General features: G+C 30.4%; 1 protein-coding gene across 1 annotated transcript; it reads right to left on the bottom strand.

The window, feature by feature from the left end:
* Positions 1-7,010: 7,010 nt before the first annotated feature.
* On the bottom strand, positions 7,011-11,882 carry LOC11421147 (alpha/beta hydrolase domain-containing protein 17B). Its single transcript, XM_003621539.4, has 6 exons — positions 11,406-11,882; positions 10,551-10,587; positions 9,532-9,768; positions 9,371-9,418; positions 7,478-7,923; positions 7,011-7,395 (listed from the first exon to the last, which is right to left on the bottom strand). The coding sequence occupies exons 1-6, from the start codon at positions 11,705-11,707 to the stop codon at positions 7,323-7,325; spliced, it is 1,143 nt and encodes a 380-aa protein (XP_003621587.1). The 5' UTR covers positions 11,708-11,882; the 3' UTR covers positions 7,011-7,322.
* Between the last annotated feature and the right edge of the window lie 6,335 nt (positions 11,883-18,217).

Raw genomic sequence — 18,217 nt, 5'->3', positions numbered from 1 at the left:
AAACCACCGTGAGCATCTACCTAAAAAGAAATTATGCTTGAGCCGTAATGTTTTGTTATTTTTATGTCAAGTAGCCTTAGTTAAAAATTAAGTATTTTTAGGTGCATAAGCGGAGAGTCCAGAGACCTTGAGTGATGAATGCTAGTCCTCTTAAAATTCACAAAAGTTGCAAATCCAAATGTATAGGAGTGTCATGATCGATAGCATATATAGCCTTAGCATACTTCTCTAAAAAAGTTGTTTGTTATCGTGCTAATTTTTAAGGTATTAAATCAGTAACAAAAAATGGAGAACATCACATATAATTCAAAACATAGAAAAAGTGAAGCACTGATACCAAATATCAAACTGCATTGAAAAATTTTCACTTTCTGATCAAAGTAAAACATTATCTAAAGTCCGGACATCCACTTATGTACATCCAAAGTAAACAACATTTATAGTATTAGAAAATCAAAATTGCATTCTTATTATTATTTTTACTTCTTTACCACCGCTAGAAACCATCACATCTACCCAAAACATGCAAAAGAAAGGGGAAATTATATAAATATAATTCTTGTAGTATTAATGTATGATTAAATGGATATTTTTTCTTGTAAAAAAAAATGGACATTTCATAACCAAATGAATCACGCATGTCCAATTTTTTTAAAACAAAATATGGCCAAAAAGTTTGATTGAAAAATTTGCCTAACTTAATTTATTTTTCTAAAAATTAAAACAAATTTTAGGAAAATTATTTTTTAAAATTCTAGTAGGATATTAAATATTAGTTCAAAAATAAATAATTATTTTTGTTGGGTTTGGTTTAATATGTAAAAATGATTTTTTTTTCTTTCTATTTACTTGAAATAGGGAATAGTGACATGAATTTTGTTATCATAGAAATACATTAACGTCCTTCATGTCTTTCTCAAAGGCAGCTGTAGTCAATATTTATTCTCTCCTTAAAGTTTTTCTCAAATTCTATATATCAACGTCATACATGACGACTGAATTCTATTACCTTGAATATAAAAATAAATAAATACAAATTTAAAACAAAATATGGCCTAATAAGTTTGATTGGAAAGTTTACCTAGCTTGATTTATTTTTCTAAAAATTAAAACAAATTTTTGGAATTTTTTTTTAAATTCTCGTAGGATATTAAATTTTAGTTGAAAAAGAAATAATTATTTTTGTTGGGGTGGTTTAATATGTAAAAATGATTTTTTTTATTTACTTGAAATAGGGAATAGTGACATGAATTTTGTTATCATAGAAATCCTTCAATCAATATATAAAAATGAGTTAGGATTAAATGACATTAATGTGTCAAAGTTAATTTGATACTAAATTTTAGCAATTGATTTATTTTAATCCAATAATGATATGGATTCAGTTAAGGAGGTCACATGATCATCATGCTGCCATCAAGAAAACGAAAATAAAATTAAAACACATTGCATGAATAAAGAAAACGAAAACAAATAAAATTATAAACATATATGTAAAAACAATACTTAAACATCCATAATAATCATATATATATATATATATATATATATATATATATATATATATAGAGAGAGAGAGAGAGAGAGAGAGAGAGAGAGAATGTGTGCATCACAATGAAAATAGAGAGAAAAGATGTGTGTTACGATGAAGATGAAAATGATGACAAACATATTGACCATATATAGATTTCATTGTTCTAAGCTGGAAGAATTACCAAACTTCATCTAAATGAAAAGTGACCTACTTTTTGGAGTAACATTATTTTTATTTTTGAATATTTATGAAAAACAAACTTTAGAATGCAATGTCTCAAAAAAAATTGAAAGCAAGGCAGTTGTATAATGATAGAATAGTAAAAATGAAATAAAAGAATGTGATAAGAATTGATTAAATTACTATTCAATCAAAAAATAAAAAGAATCATCACAAACTCCGATTGATCAAGTATTTTATTTTGATAGTCGATTTACAATAATAAGCATAGTAAAAATGAAATAGAAGATTGTGATAAGAATTGATTAAATTACTATTCAATAAGAATATAAAAAACATGATCATAAACTCTATTTTATTTTGATAGTCGATTTACAACAATAAGTATGCTTAGTAACAATTTACATGACGTTCTTGTTTAACAAAACGAACGAACCAAACATGTATAATTCACGCGACTATGCTTCATGGTTCTTCAACTGAATTAATTTATGAGATGTCATCAAATGAAAGGAGTAACGATGAAAGGAGTAATGAGATGAAAATGATGCAAGTTTGATCGAATATATATATAGGGGAAATGACAACCAAATTACTTTTAAACCCTTGATCATAATCATATGATGATGGAAAAGTTACACATGTTAGAATTTTGTTGGCTTAAAAATATCATGTGACACTTGTTATTATTGGATTGGTCTTATGATCACATTGAAACATTTGAAATAGAAGAAGCATATCAACTATTTTCCTTTGTCATGTTTAAATTTGTCATAAATAAATAAGGCAGTGCTAGTTAATAGCATTTACACACCATAAACAATTCATTTTTAGTCAACAATTGAGTTAGATGAGAGGAATATGATGTTAGAAAAGCATTAAATGAGTTATTGCATTTTAAAGTGCCATGTGTACTATTGCTTTTAGGCAAGGCAAATATATATAATAGAGATAGAGATATCAATTCCATTTTGTTCATCTTTATTCAAAAACAAAAAAAAAAAAAACCATTTTGTTCATCTTATTACGGAAACAAGATTTTTTTTTTTTTTTAAGAAGGTAAAATGGAATATATTATTGAGCCTGGAAATTTTAGTATAAGAAGTGCAAAAACCCCAGCTGAAAGAATATCAAATTACAACCACAGAACAAAGGGTAACAAAAAAATAAATAAAAAGATCAAATGGCAAAATCACCCCATTACAGATAAATACCCAGACAAGGTAAAGGGTTCAACCACCACAAATGGTAGGAAAAAGCAAAGGTAGGACGGTTCGCTTTCAGCCACCAGTATGATTGAAGTTTAATTTTATCTAGTAATTGATTGAACGAGGCCTCTTTTTGATGAAAGACCCGAGTGTTTCTTTCTATCCAAATCACCCACACACAAGAAAGCCATATGAGATTAAAAGTTGAGCGGTTGCTTTTGGAAAACCCGCCTAAGGTGCCAAATTGATACAAATCAGTGGCGGAGCCAGGAAATTTATGGAGCCCGGGCAAAAAATTAATCGTAAATTCACATGTGATATAATATATAAACAATTATAAATTGAATTTTTTTTTCCTAAAAAAAATCGAAATAAAATAGGTTTATCATTTTGTCAACAAAAGTACAATTTAAAATAGGGTTATTAATTGAAATTGACCACGTAATATACGTGAAGTCTGAAAATTGACCCTGTAATTAAATAACATGTATTCTGACCATGTAATTCAAGATTTTTATTATTTATAACTTGTAATATACGCGAAGTCCAAAAAAGCAACCGAGAGATTGAATTTTTTCATGATTTCCTAGAGGCGAGTTAAGAACGTTAAAATATAGCTTGAACAAAAAAATTATAAATTTTCGACAAACGACAAATTAATTATGAATTTTTAAAGTGTCAAAAGCTCAAAAAACAAAACAATGGAAATCTCGATCTATAAATCGAATTTTGAGTTCATTATTTGCAGAGACATCTATAAAAATGCATAAAAAGGATCTGTAAAGTTTCATAACATATCAAAGTCGTTTAAATTTATTTTGATTTTTCAACTGAAACGTGCAAAATTGAAATTTTGTTCCGCGTAAGCGTATACTCACAAGTCAAATTTAGTTCCCTAATTTTGTAGGCATGACTAGAACATGACAAGAACCTTCACAATGAAATTTTGTAATTTTTAAACGAGATACAAATTAATTATAAATTGTTTAAGAAATTCATAATTATGAGGGAATAAAAATTCATAATTAATTTATCCCTGGTCGAAGAAATTTAATATTGTGTAAAGCTATATTTTAACGTGAAAAAATTCAACCTGTAAGTCACATTTTTAGACTACACGTATATTATAGGGTGGTCAAAATTAAATAAGAAGAAATTCAAGTTACAATGCTAGAATATATGTTTTGTATTTTATTAGGTTATTTTTCAAACATAAAGTATATTACAGGGTCAATTTGAACAATTAACCCGTTAAAATAAGAGACATGAACCCGTCAATAGTGTGCTAAATAAAATTCCAAGACCTATTTGTGTGTGACAATTTTCAGATTGCCCAAATTTTTCTTTTTGTAAATGCGTTAATGGGCTTTTGGGTTGAGTCTAATGTGCAAAAATTATCGATCGAGCCCGGGCGACCGCCCGGGGTCGCCATACGGTAGAACCGCCCATGATACAAATGATCTGACACATGTTCAGGAAACACTATATGGAACCTAAGCCAGTGAGAAATACCATACCACAGTTTACCAAAAAAATCACAAGAGAAGAATAAGTGTTCTGCGTCTTCTAACATGCCACATCCGCCCACACAAACTTGAGCATTTGGTTGTATAATTTGTCTTTTAACTAAATTGTTTGTTGTTGGTAATCTATTACGAAGCAGACGCCAAGCAAAGAGACTGACTTTTAAAGGCACTTCCTTATTCCAAATTTCAGTTATGTGATCAGCTGCCAAGTTGTTATTTGTTGATGACAACAAGTAATTATAAGCACTTGTGACGTTATATTTGTTGGATGAATGTAAATGCCAAATCCACCTGTCAGAATGATTAGACTGCTAAACAATATTAGTTAAAATATCACAACACTCCCGCACCTTCTCCTCCTCCCAAGCTAACAACCGACGCCGCCACTTCCAAGCTTCACCCTCCTCCCCCCACCCAAGTGAATACATTTCAGCCACCGTTGCCATTTTATTAGTAGCAAGATCAAAAAGGCGACTAAAGCTATTTTTCAAAACCATGCCATCAATCCAAGGATCCCACCAAAATAAAGTTTGTGTACCATCTCCTACCTCTCGCCCAACATTAGCATCAAACCACCGACCACTTCCCACACCAGCCCCATTTTTAATATTAATCAAATTATTCCACCAAACAGAGTTAAATCGCCCCTCCTCATCGATTATTCCTCCTACCTCCCTGTATCGTGATGCTAAAACTCTATACCGCAAACTCCTATTTTCAACCCTAATCCTCCAACACCATTTAACAAGTAACGCCAAATTAAACTCCCTTATCCTCCGCACCCCCAAACCTCCGTTCTCTTTTTTGGAACAAATAGTGTCCCAGTTAATCCAAGAAATTTTCCTAACCTCCTCACATCCCCCCAAAATAAACAATTAAAAATAGATTCAAGATTTTATTAAACAACCAAATCAACTACAACATAAGTATGGTTCCAAGAAATGGAGGAATCGGAAGGCTTTGGATTATCATATATTATATGTGTGTTCAACATTAAATTATAGTCATCAACTAGAGTCCAAGTCTTACGAGCAAACCAAATACCATAACATAAAGAAAGAACATATGAGACGACATCTAATGATGAATGACAAATAACATGTTCAAGCCAAGATATGAAAGAGAGGGAAGAATCCTCTAATCGAACACCTAAAGGAGAGTAAAACCACACCTTTTTCATTAAGGTTACCACAAAATAACAAACTCATGTGATTTTATATTCATTAATTGATACATTGAATAGTATATTAATTAAATTTTTTGTATCATATGTTTAATTGATGTATACTACGTTTTTTTAACTCAAAATTGACATATCAGTGCAAAAACCCTTAAAACATCATCTCTCAGCGCAAAAATCTTTTTGAGGATATCTTACGAGATTATACACAAAATGTAAGAAATGCATCCTTATTTATTAATTTTATTATGTCTGCAGCAGTAACTAAACCTAATAATTTCTCTCTAAAATACTGCATTAGGTTAGCAACAATTTAACCTAACAAATTTCATCTAAAATGCAGCGCATCAATTTAACCTAACAAATTCTCTCTAAAATGCAACAATCCTTAATATTTCTACTCACCGATGAGTTTTTCATTCTTATCTTGTTGTATCATCGTTTGTATATATCTATTGTTACCGAATTTTCTTTTATAATATTTTCAGATTTTATACATTTTATAAAGTGTTTTATTTTGTCTACTATGGATTATCACCTGTTCTTTTTTTTTCTTCTTTCACCATTATCAATTATATATTTCATTTTATTATTCATATGTCAATCCCTTAACAATAAACTCATGCGTCGCACGGGTCAACAATCTAGTAGGATATTAAATAAACAAATGTGAGAAATTTATAGACCTGCGAGTTTCTTATATTCGGGTTTCCACATTCTGCATAATTACATATATGTGAGAATGATTACATTAACAAATGCCTCATGAAGCCACAAAGTTTCAATATTCTATTGCACTGCAAATTTGCAACACCAGAGACCTAATATTTCCAAACACATACAAACAGTTTCTTCTTATTCTCCCCGTTTTTACCTGTTCAGTCTGTAAAACACATAGAATCAATCTTGAATCGTGATACAATTCAACAAATCAAACACGTGGGGGGAATGTCTTGATCCTTTTCATTTTTTTGTTGATGAATCTTGACCCTTAACCTTTTTCATTCTTAAAACAGTTCTAGAGTATCAGATACTGGTAACTGGATACAGAACAAAAGCGCTAATGTGCTATAGTTGAGGGTATATTTTTTGTTTTAACTTTGTTCCCGGAGGAACGGACCTTAGTAAACCGAAGTTCAGTCGAAAGGCAATGTCAGTATTCAGAATTAGGTTTGCTTTAAAAAAAAAAAAACTATTGAATCTTCATGGCATACAGATATCAATAGAGAATGTGGTAGAGCAAATTAACATGATGTTAATCGGAAAATGTCATAGGAGCAACACTTGATAAAGCAAAAGGAGAAAATAACGTTTCAAAGCAACCGAATTCAGCAAGTTTTTGCGCAGAAAAAATGTTGAGTGTAACATTGCACAGAAGCAGAGGAAATCTAATCTAATACTTCATAATTGTTGACTTCTTTGTGTAAGTTTTGTTTGTAAAGCAAGCAACAACACCCAAAGAATAGATCCCAATACCTCAGTCTAAGCAGACAACAGAGAGGTTAGATTGTGAAATGGAAGGAAAAATTTAGCAGCATATTATGTTCATGATCTACTACCTGGTTAAATTACTTTTCATCTATATATTAAGAAAATAAATCAGACAGTGGAACAGTTTCCTATAAACCATACATCCCATAAACCAATCAAATAATAATTAGAAGATGCAACCTCAGCATGTAAGCGTGTTATTTTTATGCATGAGTCGCCGAGGGCCGGAAACAATCAATATTGCAAAATCCAACTGATCTCACCATCCCTCCAAAACTGCAGCCACATACATAAAAATAGTCAGAAACAACATTAGTGTAAATAACCTGGGCACATTTGAATGTGGTTTGTGGCTTACCGGTCAATGCTATTTCTAGCTTTCTCAGGAATTTCTGCTCCGTTATTTACTTTATCGGCACGATCAACACTCTTTCTTGATTTATCTCTCTTATCAACGCCAGATCTTGATTTTTCTTTCTGGTCTGTGCTTATTCTAGCTTTGTCTTTAAATTCAATACTTCGTCTAGAATTCTCCCTTATATCCATGCTGGGTCTAGGTTTCTCTCTAAAATCTGTGCTGTTCCGAGGTATGTCCGGTTGATCGGGAGTGGGTCCCGATTCAATTCTATTACGCGAGGACTTTTCAATAGCTGCAATAAATTTCTTTAGGTGCTTTATATATTGAGGGTAAAGCTCTAGGTCACAATGATTTCCTCCTTTAACCCATAACGGTTCATACTTTTCTTTACAATGTTCCCAAAGTTGCTTCCCGTGGGAGCAATCTACTACATCATCGGCCGTTCCCTAAAAGAAACAACAATATAAAGAACCATTTTAGTAAATAGACATGCCCGAAAGTTAAAACGTATACAATGATTGCATTATGCTAGTATTAGTTTAGGCAATTAACAAGACAATTGATCACTGAGAAATATTCCAAGCAATCAAAATGTTCCCAAATATCAAATTTAACAAGACCATTAAATATTGATGTTAATTATGCATCAAATATGCACGATAACCAAGTTGATTCACTTTCCCCGCTTCTTTTAATGCACATAACATAGAAAAGCATGGAATCATAATTTGTAAATAAGTATAATGTTTTACTGTTGATGAAAAATAAGAACTGGATTTAAAAGCTTGAATGCACGAAAAAGCAGGGCAAGAGTGATACAACCATTTAGCATATTAAACACTAAAAATAGTTATTTAGCTTACAAAAAGCAAAGGAAATAGGGCCTTTCAGAATAGTTCCCACATGAAATATCCAAAACTTGATTTGAGTTATTCAAATAACTAAAGTGAATTAATATTGATAGATCAATGTCCAATTTAAAGTTGTTCGGCCAGCCATTTCCAACAAGCATCTATATGCTGATCACAAAGAGATGAAAAGAAAAAACTTTAAATAATATGACTGACAATTAAGAATATTGGAAAAAAAAATAGGGAGTTGATAAACCTTTGCGATTCCTAAACATTTGCATAACACAATCATAAAGTTTCTTTTTTTTACAAGCACACAATCATAAAGTTTAAATGAATGGATTTGTCATCAATGATGTATTGAAGTAAGGAACAAAAATATATTGTTGCAACTTGCAAGCATAAGATGTATGTATGTTTAGTTGCCCACATCATAGCTGCATTTTAGCAAGACATGCAAGAAATTAAGAACTATGTGGGGAACTCTGCTAATCAGATGGACAGGAGAGAAAGGAAGAAGATAAAAAAGGCTCGAGTGTCTATCTTTTAGTGTTTTTTTTATGAAGAAAAAACAAAAGAAACAGAAGAAAGAACAAATACTAACTATATCTATATCTATATCTAATACAACCGGCATCCACAGGGTATGATATGGGCAATCTGGGGAGGAGGAAAAAAAACCTAAACCCTGGTAGCATAATTCATATTATTCCCAAATTTAGCCAACAAATCAGCACATTCATTCCACTCACAAGGTGTGAGTGACCAATCAAGGCTCCTACATTTTCTAATTTGACCCAAAATTAACAGCATATGGTACTCGGAAAGATTTCGTCAATAAAAACGGTGCTGCTAAGATTTCTCAATAAGGTTCAATGAGAATATTAACAAAAATGACGAGGGTGTGTGTAGAAAGAAAAAGGGAGAAATGCTAAAATACTTTTATCATGGCATAAGTACTCCAAATTACTAGTCGGCTCTATATACAGGAGAACATTCAGTTTGATAATATATATATTTGTTACAAAATGAATATACTCACATGAATTACCAAAACTGGACAATTGACCATGGGAATTTTATCGATGTTCTGCAAAAAACAAAAACAAAAAAATCATCAAAACTAAGTAATATGACACAATAAAACATAGATCCAAATTGAACATCTAAGTCACCAATTTAAAACTGATATAGAGATAAAACCTTATAAATGTCGAACCAGTACGTCCGCTTCACAGGATACATGACTCTAAGGCCGGATAAGATGGGACTGTGGAGAATGACAGCTCGAAGATTGGGTAAACGAGCAGCCAAATCTGTAGTAGGACCACTCCCAACAGATTGTCCGTACAGAATAATATCTTCTTCTTTGGACCCATACATTTCTACCAAACATTTATAAGCAGCTTCTATATCTGCATAGGTGTTCTGTTCACTAGGCTGTCCAAAAAGTTGCACACGGTTACTATCAACCGGAACTCCCATTCAGATAAATATCAAGCAATTTCACAATAATCTATACATTTTTATCATTTATTCGGTACATTTAAGGTTGACTATCATTTCTGTTTTATAAAACTAAATGAGAAAAATATTTCATCAAGGTTGACTATCATTTTTGTTTTATAAAAATTGCTGAGAATAATAAAATATCCAAAAACTGAATAAAATCAAATAAACTATTTGAGTTGTCTAGTCATAACTATCAAATAGCAGCGGTCCTATATTGCTGTAATATAGCGGAATTTGAACAAATCGCTAATGTGAGATACACTATTTAGTAGAAAGTATTGTCAAATAGCGGCAATAGCAGCGCCATATCACTTGTGTAGTGAAGATTTGGATTTGGGCTCCCTACATTAACAATTAACAAATATACACGCATTTACAGACATAAATTGATCCCGGCCATTTATTTAAGATCAATCGACTCCAATTACACATTCAACAAATCATTTAAATGATTTACATTCTACACCATTGATTTGAGATTTGTCTACACTAAAACTTGTATTTCATTTTTTTTTTCTTAGCTTAGAACTATAAAGGCAAACTGTTCAACAAACATGCAAAAGGTGCATTTTACAAACTCCCTGTAACCCCATCCAATAGAGTAACATTTTCCAATTAAATTAAACTTAAATCACAATTTACAACAACATCAACCCTAAAATTTAAATGTAACTTCAAAACTATACAAATGAGAAAGACAGCTTGCTTACCTTCCCAGAGGACTGTCCATACCCAGAATAGTCATAACTACAAAAGAAAAAAATTGAAATCAATATTCATAAAAAAACAATCAAAAATTGACCCAAAAATAACAATAGCAACCACCACAACAACAATAATAATAACAAGAACAGTAAAAACACAATAAGCCGGTTGTTGGCACATAACATAAATACCACATACAACCCCAAAAAAAGGGAAGTTGGTCAAACCTTATTTTTCACAAATTTAGCTCCAACAACTAAATATTTTTTTCCTTCTAAAATTAAAAACCTACAAATAAATATTCAAACAAAACTTTACATAGTTTTAAATAACATAAACATTATAAAACAGAAACTAAAAAAATAACATTGATAGTTACTCTTACAATACCAAAAAAGGACATAACAATTTTGGTCCAACATTCTTTCTTAGGAATTTAGCTCTAACAACTTAGTTTATTTTCTAAATTTAATCAAATTAAAAGTTTATAGTGATATTTAACTCTGGATTACTATCACCCTACAAAGCACGGACACTCCTTGGATGCAGTGTCCGACACGACACTGACACATATAATTACACTGAATTATTTGATTTTCTCAAATTATCAGCGGTGTCGGCATTTAGTGTCCGTATCCGTGCTTCATAATCACCCCTTTTTCTTACTAACTAGAGAGAGTCAACAATATTATTATTTTTTGCATAATTTAAAATAACAAAAGATAATGCTAATAATTTCAACAGACACAAAATAAGACAATTAAATTAAAAAATCAACAATTAGTGTCAATTTTATGCTAATGACAGTTCAAAAAGGGATTAATGAAGTAAAAGCACGTGGGTGTCACGTGAGAACATACCATAAGAGATTAACACGAAGATGAATACTGAGTTCACTGAACAACTCATACATCTGACCTAGATCAGCAGCGTTACCATGAGAATACAGAATCGTTAACGAAGCTGAAGAGTTTTTTATATACAAAGCAACGATATTGTTTCCTCTTTTAGTACAAAGTTTCAAAACGTCGACGTTTTCACGAGTTGAAACACCAGTGATCTTGTTTTTGCCAGTTGATTCGTCTACTCCGAGTCCGTAGGAAGGTGGATTTGGTGGGAAGAAAGCGAATTTTGCTGCCATGGATGAAGTTACAGCTCCCATTGAAGTGTGTGAAATTGAAGAAATTAGGGTTTGTTTGAATGATTTTGGTTTTGATTTTGATTTGGATTTGAGAGAGAAGAAGAGAAGAATGAGTGAAGAAAAGAAAAGTGTGTGTGTAGAGAGATAAGTGGCGAGGAAAAGGGAAAAGTGCACGTGCGAATGTGTGATTGTGTGCGCGTGTAAACGTCAAGGTGAAGGAGTTTGCTTGCTTGAGTCGATAATTATTTTGGTTTTTAAATGTGTGAGTTTTCGCCGTGAAAATGTTTTTAAATTTAACAATCTTATCTTATGAATAATAAATAAATAGAAGCTTATTTATTTGTACAAGTTCGAAATAAACTCAATTCAAATGAACTTTGAATTGGCAAATAAAATCATATTAATTTATCTCTTTATTATATTTTTTGAAGGAAAAAATATAATAAAGAAATAAATTAAATTCTATATTATATATTATTACTCTTTCTAATTAGTAAAAATAATTTTTTAACTTTATTGAATTATTAACGTGTATATGACGTATATATAGACCAGATACATTATTTATGCAATTGATCAAAACAAAAGTTATTTTTTAATTATAAATGACTCGAGGGAGTACATTATTAGTAAAAATAAATATTGTTGGTTGATTTTGTTACATTTTTTTTAATTATAAAAGTCACAAACATAATAACTTTGTCAATTTTATCGACTGACTTATGATTGAAAAGAACGAGCATGCCTTTATTGACATATGAATCCCGTTAGTGTGAAGGGGTGGTGGGTGGACTGTGATGGCGATGTTATTGATAGTGGGAATGGTCTTGTTGAGGTTTGACAATGACACGTGTGAATTTCGGGTTTGTGTTAGTTTCGTGGTTTTCGGAGTTTGTCTTTTGTCGTTATCTGCTTCCTTTGGCTCCTTGTCGAGTGCCAGCTCAGATAATAGCATGGCATCATACTTTTCTTGCTGCTTGCTAGCTTGCTTTCAAAATACTATACTATAGGATAAATTGCAAATTACAATCTCCAATTCCCTAATATGCTAGTGTTTTCGTCCTATTATATTGTCTTATTTTAATTATTTGCCGTTTATAAGAAATTATTAGTTTTTTTAATAAAGAAAATGTTAACCAATGGCCTCATGGCGCTGGTTAAGGAGCAAATATAGTAATTTTTGCATTGAAAATTGTATAATCAATGCATTAAAAGCTTAAAAACTGTATTTTTTAACTAGCAAATTTTTTTTTTTGGATTCCTTAACCAGTGTCCCAGAGGCATTGGTTAACATGACCCTTTTAATAAATAGGATATCCGTCGTGCGTAACTTGGGAAGACGAATCCCTCGAGTCTTATGGGACTCAAATGGACTGCAAATTCTCACTAATGTTGTATGTCAAATGTTGGATTCGAATCCACAACCTTGATTAAGCTAGAAGAGACTTATGTCATCTCATTTAAGCGCTCTTGGATGAAATTATTAGTTTTTTTCAAGAATAACAAAACATTTTTATCATTCATTTAAATTGATAGAATGTATCACCAACATCGCTAAAAATATAAAGAATGAGTTTGCGAACAAACGGACAACATCTAAGTTAATAGTATGCAACGAAAAAATATATAAATAATATGATAAAATTAAAATGATTGGAATACTCGTGACTCAGAATCCGCTACGTTGTCTCTTAGATCATTGATTGAATATGATATTTCAATAAGAACCAAATTAACACCGCAACAATATGGAAAATCAAACGATACTGCACAAGACGATGAATAACACAATGCAACATTGAGACGACGAAATGACGAAGAAAAAAACTTAAATTTATGTGAAAATCACTTATTTAGATTGAAATAGAGAGAAAAACAATGATTTCGAATAAACAATTGACCCAAAACCTTCATACAAAAAATAGAAGAGAAAACTATGATCAGCTCAGAGAGGGGGGAGCTAGAGAGAGAAATAACATCGGATATAAAAAAAAAATTATTAGTTATGTTGGAATGTAAACATGTAATTTTATTTGACTACAATATTTATTCTCACCTTTTTTAATTAATCATCAACAGTTGTCCATGTTTCTTGTGTGAAGTTATTTGTCGGCTTCGTGTAGATAGAGCCATTGATACTCAATTCAATCGAACTTTGCATGCTTGTGCTTTTAAATTATTTGAAAGTACTTAATTTTTATCCTTTGTATCAACAAAATTATCAAAATTTTCAAGAGTATTTTTTCATGAGCACAAAGTTTCAAGACTGTATGGAATACTAATCATATTACAGGCTTTAGTTTTCACTTTGGTCTCGTATGTTTTTATAGCTTCAATTAGAGGCTATAATTTTAAGTTTCTTTGGTTTTCATAAGAAGGGGCCAAATTAAAACTTTTAAAATTTAGCAACTAAAGTGAAGCTTAAAATATATTATGTAGGAGATCAAATATGAAATTAAGTATTTATGTACGTGTTCACTTTCATTAGACATGCTATATTTTGTACACGATTTACTCGAGACTTAACATAAAGGATCAAACTAATCCTAGTGTGACTAATGTTACATCAAATTAAAATGTAAAAGATGGAAGTATAACTTAAAATAAACGCCTGAGGCCAAATATAAAATTAAACTTGTATAATATTTAATTCTAATCATGTGTCTATTTATGTTGGGACATGTTTTTAGATTGTAAATGCAGAATTTATTTTGTTAAATGCTTAATTTATTTTGGACTGTGAAAGTGTAATTCGATTTCACTCACTGCAATATATATTCTTTGTCCTTTTTTAATTAATCTTCAACAGTTGTCCATGTTTCTTGTGTGCAGAAGTTATTTATCGGATTCATGCACATAAAGCCATTGATACTCCGGACTCGCTGGATATATCAATCCTCTAAAATTAAACCTGTACTTTATTGATGTTTTATCTGTAAACAGGTGTTAATTTCAATAGTTATTAAACCTGGTTTATTCATAATACATTTGAAACAGCAACCAAAAATAATAGGAGAATTGTCTAAAAAAAATAAAATATAATAGGAGAATGTTAAATAGTTCGCAAAGCATCCAAAAAAGGTAAAATTCTATTTTTTTGTTGGTGAAAGAAGTGAAATTCTATTAAAAGTGATGTAATAATTACTTGATCAAAAGCAAAATCTTATATTTAAAAATATAATTTTCATATTTAGATTTCTTCATAGAGGTTAACAAGACCCTGCATAATATTGATAGTCTCCAATTCAAACCAGAAACTGAGTTGTTTTGACCACATTTTGTATCAGAAATAATTTTCATTTATTTACTTTAATACGACCATGTTGGGAATGAATTATTCAATTCAAATGCAGTGAATGATTCCATTTGTCAAATAAAAATACAGGATTATTATTTTTATGGAATTTTTCAATAGTCTTTTATCATTTCTTCACCATCATCATAAAATAAAGTTAGTCTTCCCTAAGTTAGGCACTTAGCAGTAATCAACCACAGGTTAGTGGACCAACGGGCAACGCTACACCAATCAATAGTGGACCACCTCAACATATCAACTCCTAATCTGTGTATTTTTTTTTATTTTTTTTTATGAAGAAATTAGGTATGTTATATGGGAGTATTAGCATCTCCAATAGAGAGAAAATTTAAGCAATTACCTTGAAACAATTCAAACATATTTTAGGTCAAGACTCGTGCCAGTCACAAAAAAAAAAAAAAAAGTTACACCCAAATTTATTTAAAATTTTACAATAATATTAAAATTGCCCTCTTCATGTAAATTTTTAAAAACCCATCTTTTATGATCATTCTGAACCCTTACCCCCTTTCATCCACAAATCACCATAGATGTGCAACCAATATCTGAATCAACATCTTTGTTATTGATCTGTACTATATTCATAAAGGTTAGTGAATTTCATGAATTTCATTTTCGATGAGTTTCTATTTGTTTATTGTTTGTTTTGGTATGAGATATGCCTGTCAATTTGATTTTAAGTGAGAGGTTAGTGTAAATTAAGTTTACGTGTATGTATATAAAAGGGGTTAGTGTAGTTTACGTATGTAGGTTAATGTAAATTTAAGTTTACGTATGTTCAATTTAGGTTAGTGTAAATTCAGTTTACTTACATTCAATCTAGGTTAATGTAAATTAAGTTTACTTATGTTCAATTTAGGTTAATGTAAATTTAGTTTACGTATGTATATAAGAGGTTAGTGTAAATTCAGTTTACTTACGTTCAATCTAGGTTAATGTAAATTAAGTTTACTTACGTTCAATCTAGGTTAATGTAAATTAAGTTTACTTATGTTCAATCTAGGTTAATGTAAATTCAGTTTACTTACGTTCAATCTAGGTTAATGTAAATTAAGTTTGTAAATTCAGTTTACTTACGTTCAATCTAGGTTAATGTAAATTAAGTTTACTTATGTTCAATTTAGGTTAATGTAAATTAAGTTTACTTATGTTCAATTTACGTTAATGTAAATTTAGTTGATTTGAAATTTTTATTTTAGTTAAAGGGTATATTAGTCATTCTGGGGTGTAACTTATTTTTGTTGGGGTGTGACTAGCACCAGTCTTAGGTCAATGATAACAATTTAAGCACACTAATGATTTTTATTTGGGAAAAGTTAAAGAGTGTACTCAGAATATTGGTTAAGATGACAAATTTAGGGTGTGTTTGTTTTAAGTTTACCAAATTTATTTCTAAGAATATCATTATTTGAAACATAAAGATGAGAATTTTATTCAAGGTATTTAGAAAAAAGATGTTTGCTTAACATTATAATGTTCCCGGGAACCATAAAAATATGGATTATAATAGGTAATTACACATGAATTTGTTCCCATCTTCATGGGAACTTTATTCCCACTATTTTTCTTTGGGAAAAAATTTCTATTCCCAAGAAAGTTTTATACGAGAGAATAAAATTTAGTAAACTTGTAACAAACATAAACATGTATATTTATATCGTTTTATTCCCAAGAATCTACGAAAATAACTTGAACAAACGCACCCTTATAAATATTGTATTGAGAAATGGTGAAAAGTGATATATTTGACTTTTTAAAAGTTAAAAAATTGTTGAATTCAACGCAAACTTGCTATTTTTAGTTTTCTTAACTAATATCCTAACGGCACTGGTTAGCATAACCCTATTTATTTAGCCTAATATATAAATCACATTGTTACGTTGTTCTCCTCCAAAAAAATGTTAAACTACGATTTCATGTGTTTTAAGCAACCTCTAAGATAACTCGACTAAAGATACTCTGATGTAAAATTTATAAATTGATTTTTTTTCTTAATGAAAAGATAAGCAAATGACGAAATCATGGGTTTGAGCTCACATGATTAATGAGTTATCATTAAGATGAATTGTTTAAAAAAATTTGAGTTTGATTTCTAGATTAAACAGTCTTTGGTCAGATTTTACTTATATTTCACCCGAACTTTAGATTACCAGCCATTTTTCTATGAAAATCAGAGGATTAACACAGAAAAAAACAAACAAATGTTAAATTATGAACCAACTCTAACTGTAGCACCCCAAAAATAATAGTATATTCTCATTAGTTACTATTTATTAAATTACCTTATTTTAATATAACATTTTATGAGTGTGTTAATGGGATAGAAGCAAATAAGGTTTTTATGGAAAAGAAAATAAAGAGTAATGGCATAGCTGTCATTTCAAAAAACATAAGTTTCTATACTTAAGGCTAAGTCAACAATTGGGTGAGAAAATCTCTCACAACTTCCCCAAGTTCTGACTCGCGTGAAGCATAACCAAAACCCCCACTCCCATTTAAACTCTCTAGGAACAGCAAGAAGAATCCCAATCTTTCTCTTCATTTGTTGACTCTCTTAACAAGATAAGTGAACTGATAAAGCCAAGGCGATGGAGACTTGAGGAGTTGTTCGACGTGGCAGCCTTTCTCTTAGTTTCGTTTACTTTTATTCGTTAATACTTTGAAGTACGTGATTTGATACTCCTTTGGATACTTCATGTAATAAGTACTATGTTTATTTGACTTTTAAATTTGAGTTTCAGCCAGCTGCTAGTACCTTAGCAGACATTCCTATATTATATTCTAGTTAATCATATGGAGTGTTACATTAACCGATTTGATTTTGAAAACATTGATAAACATTTTTAAAAGAAATAATATAACTATTGTAAAATTTATAAAATGATTTTTTCTTAATGAAAAGAAACAAATGACGAAATTACATGATTGCGTTCAAATGTTAATGAGTTGTTATATGGTGAATCTTTTAAGAGAATCTGAGTTCGATTATATATATTTTTTAGAGAGAAACAAATTAGTCTCCAAATTCTATTTGAAATACCAGATTGTATTGAGTTCGATTATACTTAAAACACTTTTTTATTCGATTTTATTTACCTCGATCAAACTCTAGATTATCAACTACTTTATTTGATGTATTAGACAGTTAAACATGTGAGGATTGTTGTTGACACATTTGGTTTGGCTGAGACACACGAGTAATTTACCTAAATGCC

The sequence above is a fragment of the Medicago truncatula genome, chromosome 7 (assembly GCF_003473485.1).
Source record: "Medicago truncatula cultivar Jemalong A17 chromosome 7, MtrunA17r5.0-ANR, whole genome shotgun sequence".
Classification (NCBI taxonomy): Eukaryota; Viridiplantae; Streptophyta; class Magnoliopsida; order Fabales; family Fabaceae; genus Medicago; species Medicago truncatula.
This window is presented reverse-complemented; position numbering and strand designations above follow the sequence as displayed.